Genomic DNA, 18,367 nt, shown 5'->3' with positions numbered 1-18,367 from the left:
CTACGACGTCGTTTAAAAGTCATTTATTTAAAAAAAAAAAAAAAGAGAAATAGAAATTAAAATTAAAATGATAAACAATCGATATATTTTAATTGTCTCATCATTTATTGCATTTTTTTCTATATATTTATTTCTAATATATTTAATTATATATTATGTTATTTTATATATATATACATTATATATTATTTAATATATTATATTATTATATTAATAATATAAAATAATATATATATTATTAAATATTAAATAATATATTTAAATATAATTAAAATTAATATATATAAATATTAAAAATACAAATTAAGTTAAATTTATTAATTTTAATTTGTATATTATTATATTAGTTATAATATAATTAGTAATAATAATATTACTAATGTATTATTACTATTAGTACTATATATTGTAATAGTACTAATATATTAGTAATAATAATATTACAACTAATATAATAAGTTATAATATAATATACTATATTATATTAGTGACATATTTTATCATATTATTATATTATTATACGTAATAATTTTAATAATAATAAAATGTAATAATTTGATTGAAATTGCATAAAGTTACAATGAGTCAATTGAAACATCTACAAAATAAGAAACTAAAGATAACTCGTTGATCCTTACTTCGTGACACTGCAAAACACATAATATATATATATATATATAATATACAAAGTAAACAAAAGCAAACAAAAAGTTATAACTAATAATTAATTTCAATGCAAAAAACAATGCGATAAGATACGCACGAATTCATTTACGAACATGCATTTAAAAATAAGTAATGGTTACTTTGAATCCAATTGTTTGTTTTTCTTTTATTTTTTTTTACATGCTTGACCCATATACTGTAAATTAAAAAATGATAACAAATCATAATTGAAAGGTAATAATTTTTACAATCAATAATAATAATAATAGTGATATGTGTATTGTAAAATAAAATTAGCCAAGGTCTAGGTAAGAAATCGCGTGCAGAATTTCTTCCATTTAACTTAAAGAGGGTTACTTGATATTCGATCTAAATAAACTCACTCACTCACTCACTCACTAACTCACTAACTCTCTCTCTCTCTCTCTCTCTCTCTCTCTTTCACTCTCTTATGCAGGCAATGAACTCAAAACAGGATGTATAGGATGCCATTTTGAAGTACACGCGAGAAAGGTTAGGTAACGGATCGATTAATATTTAAATTTATCCTGTCGTCACTGTTAGGCCATTTTATCATCATGAAGGTGTACCAAAAGGAAACATATTTCTTCTTCTATCGTAATACGATATGTAAATATATATAGTAAGTGTGTAATAGGAGTTTCTCTACATACATACATACATACATAGAAGGATTGAATTCTAGATTAATAGGAAACGATTATCGAAAGTAACCTTGACACCTGAATAATCAAATCGATAAGCCTGTGCTAAGCTAGTATATATATATAGATATATATCGTTTGATTTAGTACATATTATACTTAGAACACTATACTAAGAACGATCATTCGATTTAAGTGCCATTTATTATTCCCATTAACGTTTAATATTTTATTACTAACGATTTGTCATCCTATCAAACTATTTACGTGTGTATATTAAGATTATTTATTATAAATAAAATAACATTGAAGATTAATTGTAATACAACAACAACAACAACAACAAAATTCAATAAAATAATTATTTCAATTAAAAATAATTATAATAAGCAAAAAAAAGCATATCTTAATATATGTAAATTACGTGTCACACGATTGTTTGTTCGCAATGGATTTCTAAACTACTGAACCGATTTTAATCAAATTTTCCATACTATATGCAGTTTCATTCAACTTGAAAGATAGGATAGTTTATATCTCAATTTATAATCGAATTGTTTGTTTATTAACAAAAAGTCAGACTGATTGTGAGCCACAGCAACGTGCGTGGCAGGGGCACACCTACCTAGTGTTAATATATTTATGAAAAATAAAATAGGATTAAAAATAATAATAATAAGAAGAAGAAATTCAAACGTAGCAATTATTATCACCATGATTAAATCGAACGTAAGTAATTGAAATTAAATTATAGAGAGGGTTGTAATAGTGGGTGAGGATGGGGATGGAAATTCTATTGCTTACTCAGGAATTTGTACAATTAGTGAATCAGTTCTACAGATTCTGATGTGTGTTCTCTCTCTCTCTCTCTCTCTCTCTCAAGAGATAGTTTAATCGACCAATCGGAGATTTGTCTCTTTTGTAGTTCAATACACGCAAAACCCTTGATGGCTTCGTAGGGTAGAAGGAATTATCTGTCGAAATAATCGCGTTATGTCTAATTAGTTTAATCAAGTTTCAAGGAGTGCAGTCGACCACAAAAACAAATGCATGAAATTGATTGATTCATTGATTCATTGATTCATTGATTCATTGATTGATTGATTGATGATATATTATTTATGAATGAAATAATGAAAAAGTTTAATAAACAAAAACTTTAAACGAAAGTTTAATAAACGTAAGTTTTACAAATATAATTTAAGACAGTGTGTTTATAGCAAGTGGGACTTAGAAAAGACAACTGATTTGAGTTAAGCAGAATTCCATTTTGTTCAGCTTTGAGATTCATGTACTACTGGTGAGAGGAGAATTGACGTTGATTACATTTTTATAAATAAAATATTTTGTAAATTTTCAAAGAGTGTTTTATTAATTTTAAATCAAGTTTTGTCATTCTATGATTTGTCGCAACAATTTAAGGTGCAATTGATTTTTGCTGCGGTGGCGGCGTTAATACCCTAACTACCACACATTTTATTTTATTTATTATTAAATTATTACAAAATTTATTATATTATTTTTATTCTAATTAAAGTTCAATATGTGTGTCTGTGTGTGTGTGTGTGTGTGTGTGATTCTGTGATTTTAATTTTATTTATTTTATTACGTTAATAATAATAATTTGAAATAGAATTTTTTTATAACTACGAATTATTTGATTACACGTGTAAATTGGACAAATTTATTAATTTCTTTCTTTCTTTCTACAAATTAAGTTTGGAGACAAAAAAAAGAGAAGAAAAAAGGAAGAGAAAAAAGGTTATTTAATTTGAAATAAGATCCATTACACGAAAAGAAGAAGATCGTTCCAGTAATTCTCAAATATATCGAAAAGGATATCTTCAATTCCTCGATAAAAACGCTCAAATCCATTTTATCGGATTTCAACACATATCCATGTATACATATACATACAAACACACCCACCCTCTCATATATACACGTGCATAAACCCACCACCTTACATTCAACCCAACCGATATAAACGTGGTGGTGGTGGTGGTAGTGTATGGTCAGGTAAAAAAAGAAAAAAAAAAATAGAAAATACGTTGCGATCGACAAAGTCCTTCGGAAGGACTTTAAACTTGAACTTAAAAAAAAAACCAGTAGGGATCAAAGTAAAATCGACCCTATCGTATCCGGAAATCAAACAACAGTATCGACAGTTACGAATGTTACAATAAATTCTTCCTACTTTTTCTTTTTTTTTTTTTTTATACCAACCTCCCTTCCTCCTTACACCCTCATCCCCCCTCCCCAAAGTTTCTACGATCAAATCCTACTTGTCCTATGAAATGAAAAAAAAAAAATCCAACTGAAAAGATAACGAAAAAAAAATATTTAAAAAATGATTTCAAAAAAAAAAAAAATGAATAAAAACAGGAGGAGTAAGCGTGTGAGTTTGAGGGGTGGTGGTTCAAGGAATAAAAACAAAAAAAATGAGCCCTCCGGAAGGTATAATCCTGGTTCCTGATGGTGGCGTTGCATTCCGTGAACTGGGTCGAGGAGTGGCAGTGCTTGGCGTTTTGTTCCTTTTCCCCTTTCACCCTTCTACTCGTCGCAACTTGCCCCCTCCCTCCCCACCCACCTCTCCCCACTCTCCGCTCCGCTCCCCCCACCAACTCTTTACTTCTCGAATTTATTGCTCGCGGCCGAACAACAATCGGCGATTCGGGTCAGGCTCGCTCGACGACGTTCAATCCAAAAATTTTTCTCTACTACTTTTTTTTTTTTTTTTCTACCTACCTACGCCCCTTTTTTTCCTACTGTATTTCGTCTCCATTTTACAACCCCTTTTACCACCCTTCCTTCCTTCCTTCCTTCCTTCCTTTCTTCTTCATGGCTTTTTTTTTTTTTTTTAGTATTTGGTTTCCTTTTTTTTTTTCCCCCTTTAAAAGTGGAAACAATCTTTACACGATTGGATACGAGGGATCACCATTTTTCATTTTATCATTTGTTCGAATTTGTTTTTTTTGGGGGGTTTTTTTTAGTACACTTGTGTATAAATATTTTCATTGAACCACCCTCATACTTTTTTTTATTATTATTACTATTGTTATTATTAAAATGGGATTTTATTTTAATATAATAAATTGTTTTCTCCTTCTTCCTTTATTAAATGTTTTTTTTCTTTTGATTAACGTTTAGAAAATTTTGCAACCCTTTATTACTTTCTACCACCCTTCCTTCTTCATGGCTATTTTTTTAAATTTTATTTCTTATTTCTTTTAAAAACCAAAATATCTTTTACCCCTGATTCTTCTATTTTGTATTTTATCTTTTATTCAAATTGTTTTTTGTTTTTTTTTTTTTTTAATACACCTGCGTATGAATAATTCAATTTACCCACCCCCAACATTTACTATCCCATTACCATTATTATTATTATTATTATTATTATTAGTATTGGATTTTATTTTAATATAATAAATTGTTTTCTTTTTGATCAATTTTCCTATTTTTATCTTTATAGTTATTTCATCTTTTCATCTTGTATTTTTATAACGTTTAGAAAATTGTACAACCCTTTACTCTTTACCACCCTTCCTTCTTCATGACTATTTTTTATTTTATTTCTTATTACTTTTAAAAACCAAAATCATCTTTACCCCTGATCCTTCCATTTTGTATTTTACCATTTATTCAATTTTATTATTTTTTACTACACCTGCGTATGTGAATAATTTCATCCACCCACCCAACCCCATTTCCTATCCCTTTTCCATTAATATTATTAACATTCAATATTTCATTTTATATAATAAATTGTCATAATTTTGTTTTGATCATCGTTCAGATAAAAAAAAAAAACAAACAAACAAACAAACAAACAAAATGAAAAAAAGAAAAACAAATTACATTAACCAAAAAATATCTGACAATCGATGAAGACAAAAACAAAAACAAAACACAAAAAAGAAAGAAAGGGGTTAGCAGGGGAGGAGGTAGAAGAAAGTGGATATCACACACATTCTCGTGTTGGAAATGCAACACAATTAGGAACAAACAAGCAAGAAAGAGAAAGAGAAAAAGAAAGAGAAAGAGAGAGAGAGAGAGAGAGAGAGAGTAGTCGTAAAAGGGTTTAATATCGTAGCACCAGAACCTAGGACCCATTTTCTTGCATCCTCGGTTGACGCGGCAACGACAATGGCTCGCTTCGTGATAATGAATCCCTCTCTGTGTTCTTCTCTCTCATCGATCGTATCCTCCCCCTCACCACCACCCCTTCACCAACTCTCTCTCTCTCTCTCTCTCTCTTCAATCCCCCTTTTTCATCCCTTCCATCCAAACCCAACACATCTCATCCCATTCCTGTGAGTTCTATTTCTCTTTCTCTCATTTCGTATGTTTCTCTTTCTATTCTACTCTCTCTCTCTCTCTCTCTCTCTCTTTCTCTCTCTTTCTGGGTTTTCTTTTTAACTCGTTCCGACAATAAAGCTCGAGAAGAGAAGTAAAGTTAGAAAGCCGAGCTGATTTCTCTTCTAACTGAACTTTTGTGAAACGTATGAGAAAGAGAGAGAAAGAGAGAAAAAGAGAGACAGAGGAGAGAGAGAGAAGGATAAAAAGAGACAAAAAATACTTAGAATGATAAAGACAGAGAGAGACAGAGAGAGAGAGAGAGAGAGAGAGAGCTTTTGATTCTCACAAGATGGATATAAAACAGTCACGTGTGTATGTGTATGTGTATGTGTATGTGTGTATGTGTGAAAATAATTTTGTGTAGTATACCAAGTTAAGTATAGTTTTCGTATTTAGACATAAATGTGAACCACACATCGATTTTTAACGTATCAAATTACATTTCTTACAGATTTTTGTGAAAAAAATTTAATAAACAATTGCATATATCTAATGCAAATATGAAATATACGTTTTGTAAAAATATATTATACTGTTCTATACGTAAATTTGTAAATTTTTATATCGATTATAATAAATTAATCCATTAACTGGCAAATTATTGATGGTTACAGAAATATTTTTATATTTTTTAAAAAGGGGAATTTTTTAAATGGGGAATTGTAGCTGGTTGCACAAACAAAACCAATAAGAGACTACTATTATTTATTTCTATTATTATTTCCTATATATACAAAATAGCAATTATTATGCCATTTTATCATACAGTCCACATAAAACCGCGAATGGTGTATGTAAAATTCCAAAATTCCCAAATGGGAATCGTGGCAGTTAATGGATTAATTAAACCCTGTCAATAATTTTCATAAAAATGTCAAAGTTTCATCTATGGAATAATATAATATATATATATGTTGTTATAGATAGAGATCAAAAAAACATTTGAGAAAATTGCATAAATCATTAATGCAGTAAGTAAACAAAACAAAAAACAACAACAAAATAGCATAACTTATTGTATAGGGAATCAAATTGTTCCTTTTATGGTAAAAATTACTCACAGGCATTGGTCGATATGGAGACAAGGTGTTCCACTTGGGTTCCATTGGGTGCTTGATCTAAAATCAAAAAAACAAACAACATATGTTAATAATAATAATAATAATAATAATAATAACAATTCATCTATGTTACTTCTTTTTCACTGTGTGTTTGATAAAAATCCGCAGAATAAAAAATAAAAAAGAAACATTAAATAAAATGAACTTAATATTGTTCATATTGTTAAACCATCAAATCAATTTAATATTGTTAATAATAAAAATACTATGGGGAGAATTTGTTTTCTTGAGGTTTGTTTACCCGGGTACGCTCAGTCTCTGGACCATTGTGCCCGGGCCCCCATAGGAAAAACCTATGACCGTAGCGGTCCCGCGGGCAGCCCCCCCCCCGACTCCCTTGCAAAGCGCAGCAGTCTGGTCGCCCCTAAGCCCACTAGGTCGAAGTTATTGGCGGTGGTCCCAAGGACATCATTTCTAACGTCCGCGAGCCCAACGCATTGAGTTATGAGATGGAGGGGGGTATCACTCCCCTTCGTCACACCTGCCGCAGACCGAGTCTTGTGCAAGGCCCAATCGCGTGAGGTGCTTTCTAAGGTGCCAGTGCCCGGTGACCAATCCTACAACCAGCCTCAATTGGGCTCGGTCCAGGTTGATCAACTCGGTACCTAGCTTCTCCGAGGGCCCTGAAAACAGAGCCTTCGTGTGCCTCATGACCGGGCCTTACACCCAGAGATCCCTGAAGTGGTCCGTGGCCCACTTCTTAGACCTCCTCCGCATGAGCCCCTCTAACACGCTGATGTGGCATTGGTTTTTGCCAGATCGTGCCGTGAAGCTTCAAGTCTGATCGAATATATGTTATATGTTAATTTATATTCAATAAAAAACAATATTTCTAATGTTTAAGAAATAGAATAAAAAAAACAAAAAATAGAAAAATATTCCTAACGTTAGTCAATGTGTTTTATATCTTTTTTATCTTTTTTTTTCTATTATTTTTCTTATTTCCCTCGAAAACTCGAGTTCCAAGTATTCATTAACGTCCAATGCAGCAATACCAAATGTATCATCATGATCCCATTTATAAAACGTAGAATAATATTTTTTGTTCTCTCTTGTATCTCGAATGAAACGACCACACAGCTGGTGTATTTGTGAATAGACTTTGTCTTTTTTCTTTTCTTCTTCTTCTTCTTCTTTCCAAAGAAAATTGATAAAAGTAGAGTAGAATGAAAATGTCTTGTTAAATTAATTCAACCAGAAAAAAAAAGATCATTTTAAATAAAAAAAAGTACTAATAATAGTTTGTGCTAATGTATAAAATATGATGATACTATATATATGTATAATAAACGTATATTTGAAAATGAATAAAATTAGCATAACTTTAAAAGAAGAAAAAAATTACTTATTCCTTCCTTATGATTTCTTTTCTAACCACCCCCGAACACTTTAAAAACTTCAATAACAATTATTATTATTATTATTATTATTATTATCTAACATTAACAATGCAATCATTCGTGTATTAAGATCTAAAACGTTGGTATGATTCTTTTTTTTATTTTTAACCCTTCAATCAACCAACCAACCAACCAACCAACCAACCGATCACAGCTGGTCATTAGAATCCTACATTTTTTTTTCCCCCAACCAACAAAGAATAAAAAAGAAAGAAAGAAAGAAAGAAAAAAAAAAGCAACTAGCATCCAGCATTCCGTCGATTTGTTGCGATCTAAAAAAAAAACAAAAAAGAAGAACAGGAGTCAGGGTAAAATGGAAATCGACATTTTTGCCCCCGAATAAAAAAAAGAAACAAAAATCCACCTCGGTGCATCGATCGACCCCCTTTAAAATTATCCCTCCCACTATCACCCCCTTCAAAAAAAAAAATATAAAAAGAAAATTTATTGCAAATATTTTCGTGGAAGCTCACAATGACGACACAATTGTCGTCAATGAGTTTCCATCAGAACTGAAGGTGTCTTTGAGGATCAGGTGGTTGAGGATAAGGGATGATAACAGTTAAAAATGTGTATGTGTGTAGATTTAGATGAAACCGAACGAGGAAGAAGGGTGAGAAAAGGGTGGGGGGAGCGGTGACGATGAAAGAGATGGACTGTGAAGAGTTTGAGGAGGGTGAAAAGGGTTGCTGAGTTCTGGTCCCTGTATATACGTGTATCTATGTGTATCTATGTGTGTGTATGTGTGTAAAATGGTAGGGGAAATGTAGGTGAGACGAGTATGAAGGCCCACTAGAAGAGAAAGAGAAGAGAAACGAAGAGGTGCTGACGCGGACGTGTAGCTTAAGCTCCACCCCAAGCTCGATTGGGTCGATGAAACCCACCCCTCCCACCCTCCCACTGATCGGGGATGGATGCAAGTCTCTCGACCCAACTTTCAAATCCTCCCTCCCTTCCTCCCTCCTTCTCTCACTCTCTCTCTCTCTCTTACTCACTATCATAGTCAAGATAGCTACTACGGTATTCCGCGACACGAATCCGCATACCCAAAAAGATTTTCTTTTTCTATTCCCCTTAACACCATATGTGAAACCCATGTGTGAATTGTTTTTTTTTTTTTTTTTTCTTATAGATTTTGTAATAAATTTTGAATAGACGTTTCTGTATTTTAGTTAAAGTATGTAAATATTATTATTTATAATGACGCAAACTCTGACACAATCTCCTGATGCGACCACTGACGCGAATCCTAACACAAACCCTGATGCAACCACGGAGTTTTACGATTTTACGATAAACTTTGATGATGACACGGTTTTATATTTTATTTCCACCCCGCCCCCCCCCTCCGCCCCTATTCTTTGTCTTCTTTGTGTTTCTTTTTTATCTATCTTTTTTTTTTTTTTTTCAAGGTAAGATATTTTTTTTTATTATTTTGTATAATACCCACTGGCAACGCGATAATAGGGAATTAAATTTATATTGGCATTTTATATGATAATAAATATAATAATAAATATAATATAAAATATAATTATAATAAGTTCATTCTATTATTATTATTATTTTTTTTTTTAATTTAATTTTGCCAAATAAAAATTATCAACAATTAATATAATAAAAAAACAAATTAGAATATTTTGCAAAGTGTATTTAGAAAAATGTATTCACTCGATGCAAGTTTAATTCTACTTTCTTTTCTTTTTTTTGTTTTATATTTGTGTTCTTCTAAATTTTTATTCCGAAAGAATTAATAATAAAAAGTTATCGCATACTATTATTTATTTATTTATTTATTTATATATATAGATATTTATTTTGATATATTTGTGCAGATATATATATATACGTGTCTATATAAATCGTAAAAAAAAAAAAAAGTAACGTTGATCCTGACAAAATTGTTTGCAAATCGAAACGATCATTGATTGGTTGTAACGTCTCGTCTAGGAATTGATATCATCTGTTGAGATAGAATTTGATCAAAATCCGTATGCATATTTCTATTCCAGTTTTTCTCAAGGATTCTTTCTCAGAAGTTCTTTTTCCTCAACCTTCTCACACTCCACGAATAAACGATCAATACAGAAATGATATAGGTAGATTTGATTTGCCAGTTTGTCAGCATGAAAAAGAAAAAAGAAAAAGAAAGAATAAAGAAGAGACTAGATGAATAGTAGGTGAATTTCAAGATAAAAGGAAAAAGATATGCAAGGTATTTCTCAAGGACATGTGAAGTATGCACATTTATTTCCTTGCAATAGGAACCTATGTACATCCTGTGATCTCGTAAATCAAAAGGGAAGTAAGAAAGTTATTTTTTTTTCTTTTTCTATCAATCCTTGTCGATGATTTCATGTTTTTTACAGGTAAATCACAATTCGAAAGGTAATATTTTTTTTTAGTTTATAATAAAATAATATCAAAAAAAAAAATAACATAATTATAAAGTTTATTCGTTTAAATAGAAATGTTTTGTAAATTCGTATGATTTGGTTATTTGAATTTCTACCAAAAAGAAAAAAAAATAGAAACATTGTTATTAATAAATTATCTTATAAAAATGGTATATAAAAAATAATATATTAATAATATATATATTAATCCATGAAAAAATATTTTTATATATTAGATCGAGTCATAAGTAACTTCCAATGCGGTTATGCGGAATCTATTTTTCGTATTTACCTATTATAAGTCACCGAAACAAACGGATTTTTGATATCACTGTATAGATGAGGCATTCAGTTAGTCTTCTGTCAACTTTTTGAAGTAAAAACTTCTTTAGAATGGGTGTGATTTGAAAAAATGTAACGGACCGGTAGGCGGCTATGTAACGGAGCGGTAGGCGGCTATGTAACGGAGCGGTGGGAGACAATGAAACGGCCGCGTTACTAAATAAGAAAAGAATACAATTATCCTACAGCAGATATTTTGTATTGGTCTCATTCTCTCGAAATTTAGTTTCTTGAAGATTTCACTTTTAACACGTGTGATCTGCACACATGTTTCTTTATGTAGTCAATGTTACATTTAACCGTTTTTCTTAACCACTGAAATTGGATAGTAAAAAGTGCATATTCGACATGTAATACTTTAAAAATTGAAACAAGGCAATAGCACTAAGGTGACAACTGAAAAAATATACAGCGTATACAGTGCAGGACTGATAACTGATAGGGCAGTCAGAAATTGCTTTGTAAAATTCCGTTCTGAAGGTACGATCTTAAAAGATGAACCGAGTGCAGGGACGTATTTCCAACTTTGATGAACCTTTTCAAAGTAATATTGGAACAAAATCCAATAGATACGTTGAACAATTGCAAAGAGTGCAAAAAAAAAAACAACTCCATGAAAGGTGTCTTGCACTTATCAGTCGCAGAAACGTCATTGTTTGTCTCATAAAAAACGGTAGTTATTTATGACTCGACCTAATATTTTTTTAATAATATTCTAAATATAAAAGTAACAATTAAAGTATTAAACTTGTAATGACTGTAATACCATAACAGAATAATTAAAAATAATTTCAACGGAAAGAAAAAAAAGAAACAAATACCCAGAAATAATATTAACTTCAATAAATTGTCTCACTCTCTCTCTCTCTCTCTCTCTCTCTATTTCCAAGAAAGAAAAGGGTCAGTTGGGCAAGCCGAGTGGGTAATAGGGTTACGTCTGTATGTCGTATAAAAAAAGAAAAAAAACAACGAGTTTCCCACGAACTATAAAATGTCGGCATTCTTTTATCTCGTTTAAAGAGTTGTGTCGACTATCTGGTGTGTTGTGTGGGAAAAAAAAAGTAGTGTGTGTGTGTATAACAACACACAACGATGGTTGTAAACTATACGCCGAGTATCATCGGTTAACTCAACGCGTCAATTGACATTTACTCTCGGATAATAATGCGCCATGTATATATATATATATATATATATTACATGGTATATCATTTCAACATACAAACAAAAAGAGAAAACGGCCGGTGACATTAATTCTGGATTTGAAACAGTTGCTCATCCATAAGACATCGGATAAACAAACTATGATCATTTATTTTATGTCATACGCAATTATATGCGTATACTTTATTAACCATTTGACCTATTATGACGTCATATTTCTGTCCCAAAACTGAAAGCGACGTATACTATACGTCCTACCAACAAACTGAAACGTTGCTTCAGGGGTAACACCACTCTCAAATTTTCAACAGATCGATTTTTTTGTTATACCTTAAAGTGTACTTTACATGTCTAAAAACAATATGCACTTTGGTCCCGAAGTAAAACAAGATTTTCAACATGTCCAAATCTTGGTTTTACCGAAGCACTTCGAAGTGTGAAAATGGGACACTGTAGTGCTGGTTAAAGTGTAGCGCTAGGGACCCTTTAAGAGGGACACGCCATACACATTGCTGAGGGACAGAAACTAGTGTAGTCACGTGATTGTGCGCGAATGATTCAACGCAACAGCTTCGATGCAACGGAAGCTGTCCCCCTCCCCAAATTTGCAGCCTAGCAATGTATATGGCGCGTCCCTCCTATAGGGTCCCTACGTAGCGCAAGGCACAGCTACCGTGAAGTTAGCGTGATAGGTCAAATGATGAAATATAATTAACGATTATGATGACTATGATGATTAGAATAAGTTACGTGACTATTATATAATCTACAATAATATTTATATGTATAATCATAATTATTACAATAAAAAAATGATTACAATTGGGTGTTATTATCGTCGTCATTAAATACTCCACTTCTTCTTCTTCTTCTTCTTCTTCTTCTTCTTCACTGTTTGACATTACGTAAGTCCAGAAGCGTCGTACGGGGAAAGTGTAGATAATAATGTAAGCGTAGGTTTGAGTCAGACTCGTGACTTTAAAAGCGTTAACAATTAATTTATTATTATGAAGTTTATATTTAAGTTCCGCAGCTAACCGGTTAAAGCGGTTTACGCGTTGTCTGATTACAATCTTCATCATCATCATCATCATCATCATCATCATCTAGATCGTCATTGTCATCCAACATAACTGACTTGGTTGGTTGGTTGGTTGCATGCTTCATGAGATTATTCAGTCAACTAACAATACTTGGGTGTACTTTTATCTCGCCGTTCGATTTACAGCAAACAAGCAGCAAGTAACAACAGCTGTTTCGGCTACGATGCTTTGTGTTAATCGTTTGCTGTTATGATTCTACCACCACTACCACCACCACACCACCACCACCACTCGTTGCATCTTTCGTTTTTAAAGCTCTGATCTGGCACCATTGCAAAAGAGAGAGAGAGAGAGAGAGAGACAAAGTAAAAAAAAGAAAAAAAGTATAAATGCATGCGTGATCCATATACAAGTGTGTGTTTTATATACTTTGTGTATTTTCTGTGTAAATATGTAAGACAACACGTGTGTGTTGTTACAATGTTATGCGTGACTTCGTACGTTGCACTTTTTCAATTGCACTTCTTTATAGTTTAGTTTTTTTTTTGTTTTTTTTTTTTTTTTTTACGTTATTAAATGAATGACACAAATAATTGGAAACATTGTAAATTGTAATTTTTATATTATTTGATAAAAATGGTATTTTGTGATGTGTAGAAGAATTAGAATATATTTGATAGCAATTTTTAATATACTAAGATTAGTATTTTGATTATTTTATAATATAATATATTATATTATTATAATAAATATATGTGTGTTAATTTAATATTTAATTAAATTTGTCGCAATGCTTATTTAAAAAAAAAAACGAAGTATTGATCTGTAAAAGAATTAGAAAATATTTGGTAGCAATTTTTAATATACTAAGATTAGTATTTTGATTATTTTATAATAATAAATTATATTATTATAATAGTTATTATAATAGACACAAATAGTTGGAAACATTGTAAATTGTAATTTTTATATTATTTGATAAAAATGGTATTTTGTGATTTGTAGAAGAATTAGAAAATATTTGATAGCAATTTTTAATATACTAAGATTAGTATTTTATTTTATAATAATATATTATATTATTATAATAAATATATGTGTGTTAATTTAATATTATATTTAATTAAATTTGTCGCGATGCTTATTAAAAAAAAAAAAAAAAAACTTAAACACAAACAAACAAACAAACAAATAAACAAAAATAAAAATTGAAATACTAAATGTTATTAAATTATATAAATGATATAATTTAATTACATTGAGTATTACATTAAATTTCTATTGTGTATCTCTTTGTTATTTTCTTCTGTAATACTTTCTTTTTTTTTTTTTTTGACTATGTGAAAAATAATAATAATAATAAAAAAAGAAAAAAAAAAAAGGTAGATCGGTGTTAAGTATTTCTTTTGGAGACGATGCAAACGAAGGTTGCCGATTTACATGGCAATCGATAAATCCTCCTCCTATCCGTTGGTTCATGGTCGCGAGGCCTTCTCCACACAACCACCACCCTCTTCTTTCTATTTCTACTTTTACTAACTCTCTTCTTCCATCTTCTCTCTCTCTCTATTCTTGTATAAAAGGAAAAAGAAAAAAAAAGAACAAATGGAAAGGAAAAACTCAACTCAACTCAACTCAACGAACGAACGAACGAACGAACGAATGTTCGAGGCATTTTGCTTGGTGAATTTAAAAGAAAGAAAAGTTTATATGGCGAATGAGAAATAATGTTTATGTGTTATATATATATATATATATATATATATATATATATATATATATATATATATAAGTATATGTGTGTGTGTATATATATTAGTGTGATGATAAATAGAAATTTTGATAAAAGTCAAGCTTCGTGATTTTTTACTTTTACGTTTAACTTGAACGATTTTTAAAAATTTCTTTTTTTTTTTATCAAAGTGTCTACTTTTTTTTATATATTGCATTTGGTATTTATAAAAAAAAAAAAAAATGGATATTTATATAGAAAAATTAATTTTACTGATATTAAAATAATTGCAAGTTTAATCATTGATAATAATAATAATAATTAAGTAGATACTAATAATGAAAATTACTAAATTCAATTCAATTCAATTAATAAAGTTAAATTATTGTAATTTTAACAATATAATTTTAAACATTTCTTTTTTTGTTTATCAACGTGTCTATATATATATATATTTTTATATATATATATATATATATATATATATATATATATATATATATATATATTCTGTTACATTATTATTTAAAAAAAAAAAAAAAAAAAAAATTGTAGTATACATAGAAAAATTAATTATACTCGTATGAAAACTACAACAAATATAACAATTGATCAAAATAATAATGATAATATAATACAAAAATTTTGATCTATGCAAAATTATTTCAAAGTTACGAAGAGACTTATTAGAGAAATGAGTTAAAAATAAACTTCATCTATTTTTGGTATCGACTAAGCCATAATTAATGTTACACAATTACTCGAGAACTTAACTTATGAAACATTTATTAGACAAAACATTTTCACACTTTGTAAGATGTTGAAAGAAAAAAAAAAGCAGGTAATATCTTATTCACTGACCACGCCCTAACAACACACACATACACACACACACACACACACACACATACTTCCAAAATTCTCTTGTATTTCCTCTTAATGAATTTTCTATTTACCTTTTTCTTTTTTTTTTTTTTTTCTTGATCTTTTCTAACAACCAACGTTGAAACGTTTTCTTCCCTTCCTCCTCCTCCTCCTCCTCCACCCCTCTCCCCCCCCCACATCATCAATCTCGTAACGCAAAATTATAATAATAAATCACTGGACGACGAAGGTAATGAATATAAAACAAATACCTTGCTTGATAAATAGAAAGACAAGAAAAAAAAACAAAACAAAAAAGAGTCAACTTAATTTCGGATATATTTTCTTCTTTTTTTTTTTTGTTAGAAATAATTGAAACACTGTATATATAATAAATTAATGTATTGTTTTATTTCAGGGTGATTTGTTTAAACGAAAAAGAAAATAAATATGGGAAAGCACAATTGCTGATATAGAAAAAAAAAAGGTTATCCACGATAATAATTATTAACCAGTTAAGTGTGTGCGTTCGACGTGTATATACGTCCAACCAAATCTCTACTGAGATGCGTTTGACGTGTATACACGTCGTGTAAAATAAAAAATTACCATCTTAATATATATAAATTACGTGTCACGTTTGTTTGTCCGCAACGTACTCCTAAACTACTGAACCGATTTTAATCAAATTGTCCACACTGTGTGCAATTTTATTCAACTTGAAAGATAGAATAGTTTATATCTCAATTTATAATCGAATTATTTGTTTATTAATTAATTAGAGTCATGATTATCTCTGTTAGTTCGATAAGATTTTAACAGATGACGGTGTAAGGTAATACGTTGACTTAAAAAGACGTGTGTAAACGTGTATAAAATACAAAATACAAATATATATTATTAAGATATAATAAAAGTAAATTTGAGTTTATTGATAATCGAAATTGTTTGTAAATTCCAATGAAGTTTATCGAAATCAAATAATTTACATTTATGAGTTAAAAAGCCTTTGGTAAAAAGAGAAAATGAGAGGGAGTGAGAGAGAAACTTGTGGTTCCCTGAAACGATATACGTCAGAGGCGCATGAAACGTCAAGGAATAGACGGACCACTGGCTTTGCTCGGTCGACGGGCGCGTTAGCATAATTCCCTGTTGATAAACACGAAGGTAGTGTAGTAGCTTTGCTGTTCTGGCAGAATGCCATGCCGACGGAATGTCTGAGTATACATAATATGTAGCTATGTAGATACGCGTCATACGTTATGAGTCGACCAACAGAGAGAAACAAAGAGAAACAAAGAGAAAGAGAGAGAGTGAGAGAGAGAGAGAGAGAAACTCTGGATAAACGAATACACATCTGACAATTTTAGATTATTCCTATAAGACAATTATGGCAACCTTTGTTACTTTGAATAACCATATCCCCATGTTCACACATCAGAATTATTAATGTACCAATCATAATTGACTTTGTATTTTGAAATTATTATTATTATTATTATTATTATTAATTGGCATTAGAAACTCGAAAGTTGATTTGTTAAATTAGCAATGTCAGTTCATTGTTTTTTTTTTTTTTTAAATTGGAATTAAAAATTGTGGTATTATCAATTAAACAAATATTAATTATCTAGAATTTTATCTGATATTCTTTTACAGCAATTGTGATGAATTTTGTTACTTCAAATACAAATCAAATTGTGACTTTGTTTTTTCAATTGAAATTCAAAATTCCTATTCTATTGTCAATTAATGATAATATGAATTAATAATCTATTTCTATTGTCAATTAAATAATAATTTATCTACAATTTTATCTGGTATTCTTTACGATAATTATGGTAACTTTTGTTAATTCGAATATCTATACTAATTAATTATCATCTTAAATATTAACCTTTGCTAATCACCCTTCCTTGAGTAACACGCTTACCACACCCGGGTCCACAGGACCCGAGTGAAAAAAATTGTTATAAAAAAAAACAACTATTGCATAAATTTACTTCAACATTTTTTTTGACACTTCTTTAATATTTACTTAAAAAGACTATATTGGTTTTATAGTCTTAAATTAAATTTAAATATGTTGAAAAAATTAAACAAAGTTGAGTACAATTGAAAAAAATGACACTCAAGTGACACAAGTTGCAACAAAAATGGTCTGGGTGGTCCTTTGGATGAAGTGTGGTCAGCAAAGGTTAAAAAATTGATCTAAATTGACTTTGTTTTTTAAATTGTTATCAACAAATTCTCTCTTAAACTAAATTTATATATATATATATATATATTCATTTTTCCTTTGATCAAATATTTTTCATCCAAAACGTGTATTCCTTTGATAACGTCGCTCGTGCATACGTTTATTATTATTTTACAATATATCACGTTACGTGAAAAAAAAAAAATAAAATAAATAAAATAAATTGAAAAATTTCCGCCTTGTTGTGACAAAACAAAATATAAAGAAAAAAAAAAATAAATAAAAAGGAAAAAAAGAGAGGCAAAAAGATATAAAAAAAAAATTCCCAACGTAGATACTTTGTGTATACAAGAAAAATGACATGAGATTAAGAAGAAAAAAAAAAAAAAAAATAGAAAAAGAAAAAAAGAGC

General features: G+C 29.8%; 1 protein-coding gene across 1 annotated transcript in view; it reads right to left on the bottom strand.

The window, feature by feature from the left end:
- kcc (solute carrier family 12 member kcc) overlaps window positions 1–18,367 on the bottom strand; it is a 105,274-nt gene that overhangs the window by 78,920 nt on the left and 7,987 nt on the right. The window contains 1 exon segment of the mRNA XM_015324413.2: window positions 6,755–6,811. Coding sequence (XP_015179899.1) covers window positions 6,755–6,811 — 57 coding nt within the window.

This window comes from Polistes dominula, unplaced genomic scaffold (genome assembly GCF_049000335.1).
Source record: "Polistes dominula isolate Pdom_NZ unplaced genomic scaffold, Pdom_raw_medaka contig_15, whole genome shotgun sequence".
Classification (NCBI taxonomy): Eukaryota; Metazoa; Arthropoda; class Insecta; order Hymenoptera; family Vespidae; genus Polistes; species Polistes dominula.
This window is presented reverse-complemented; position numbering and strand designations above follow the sequence as displayed.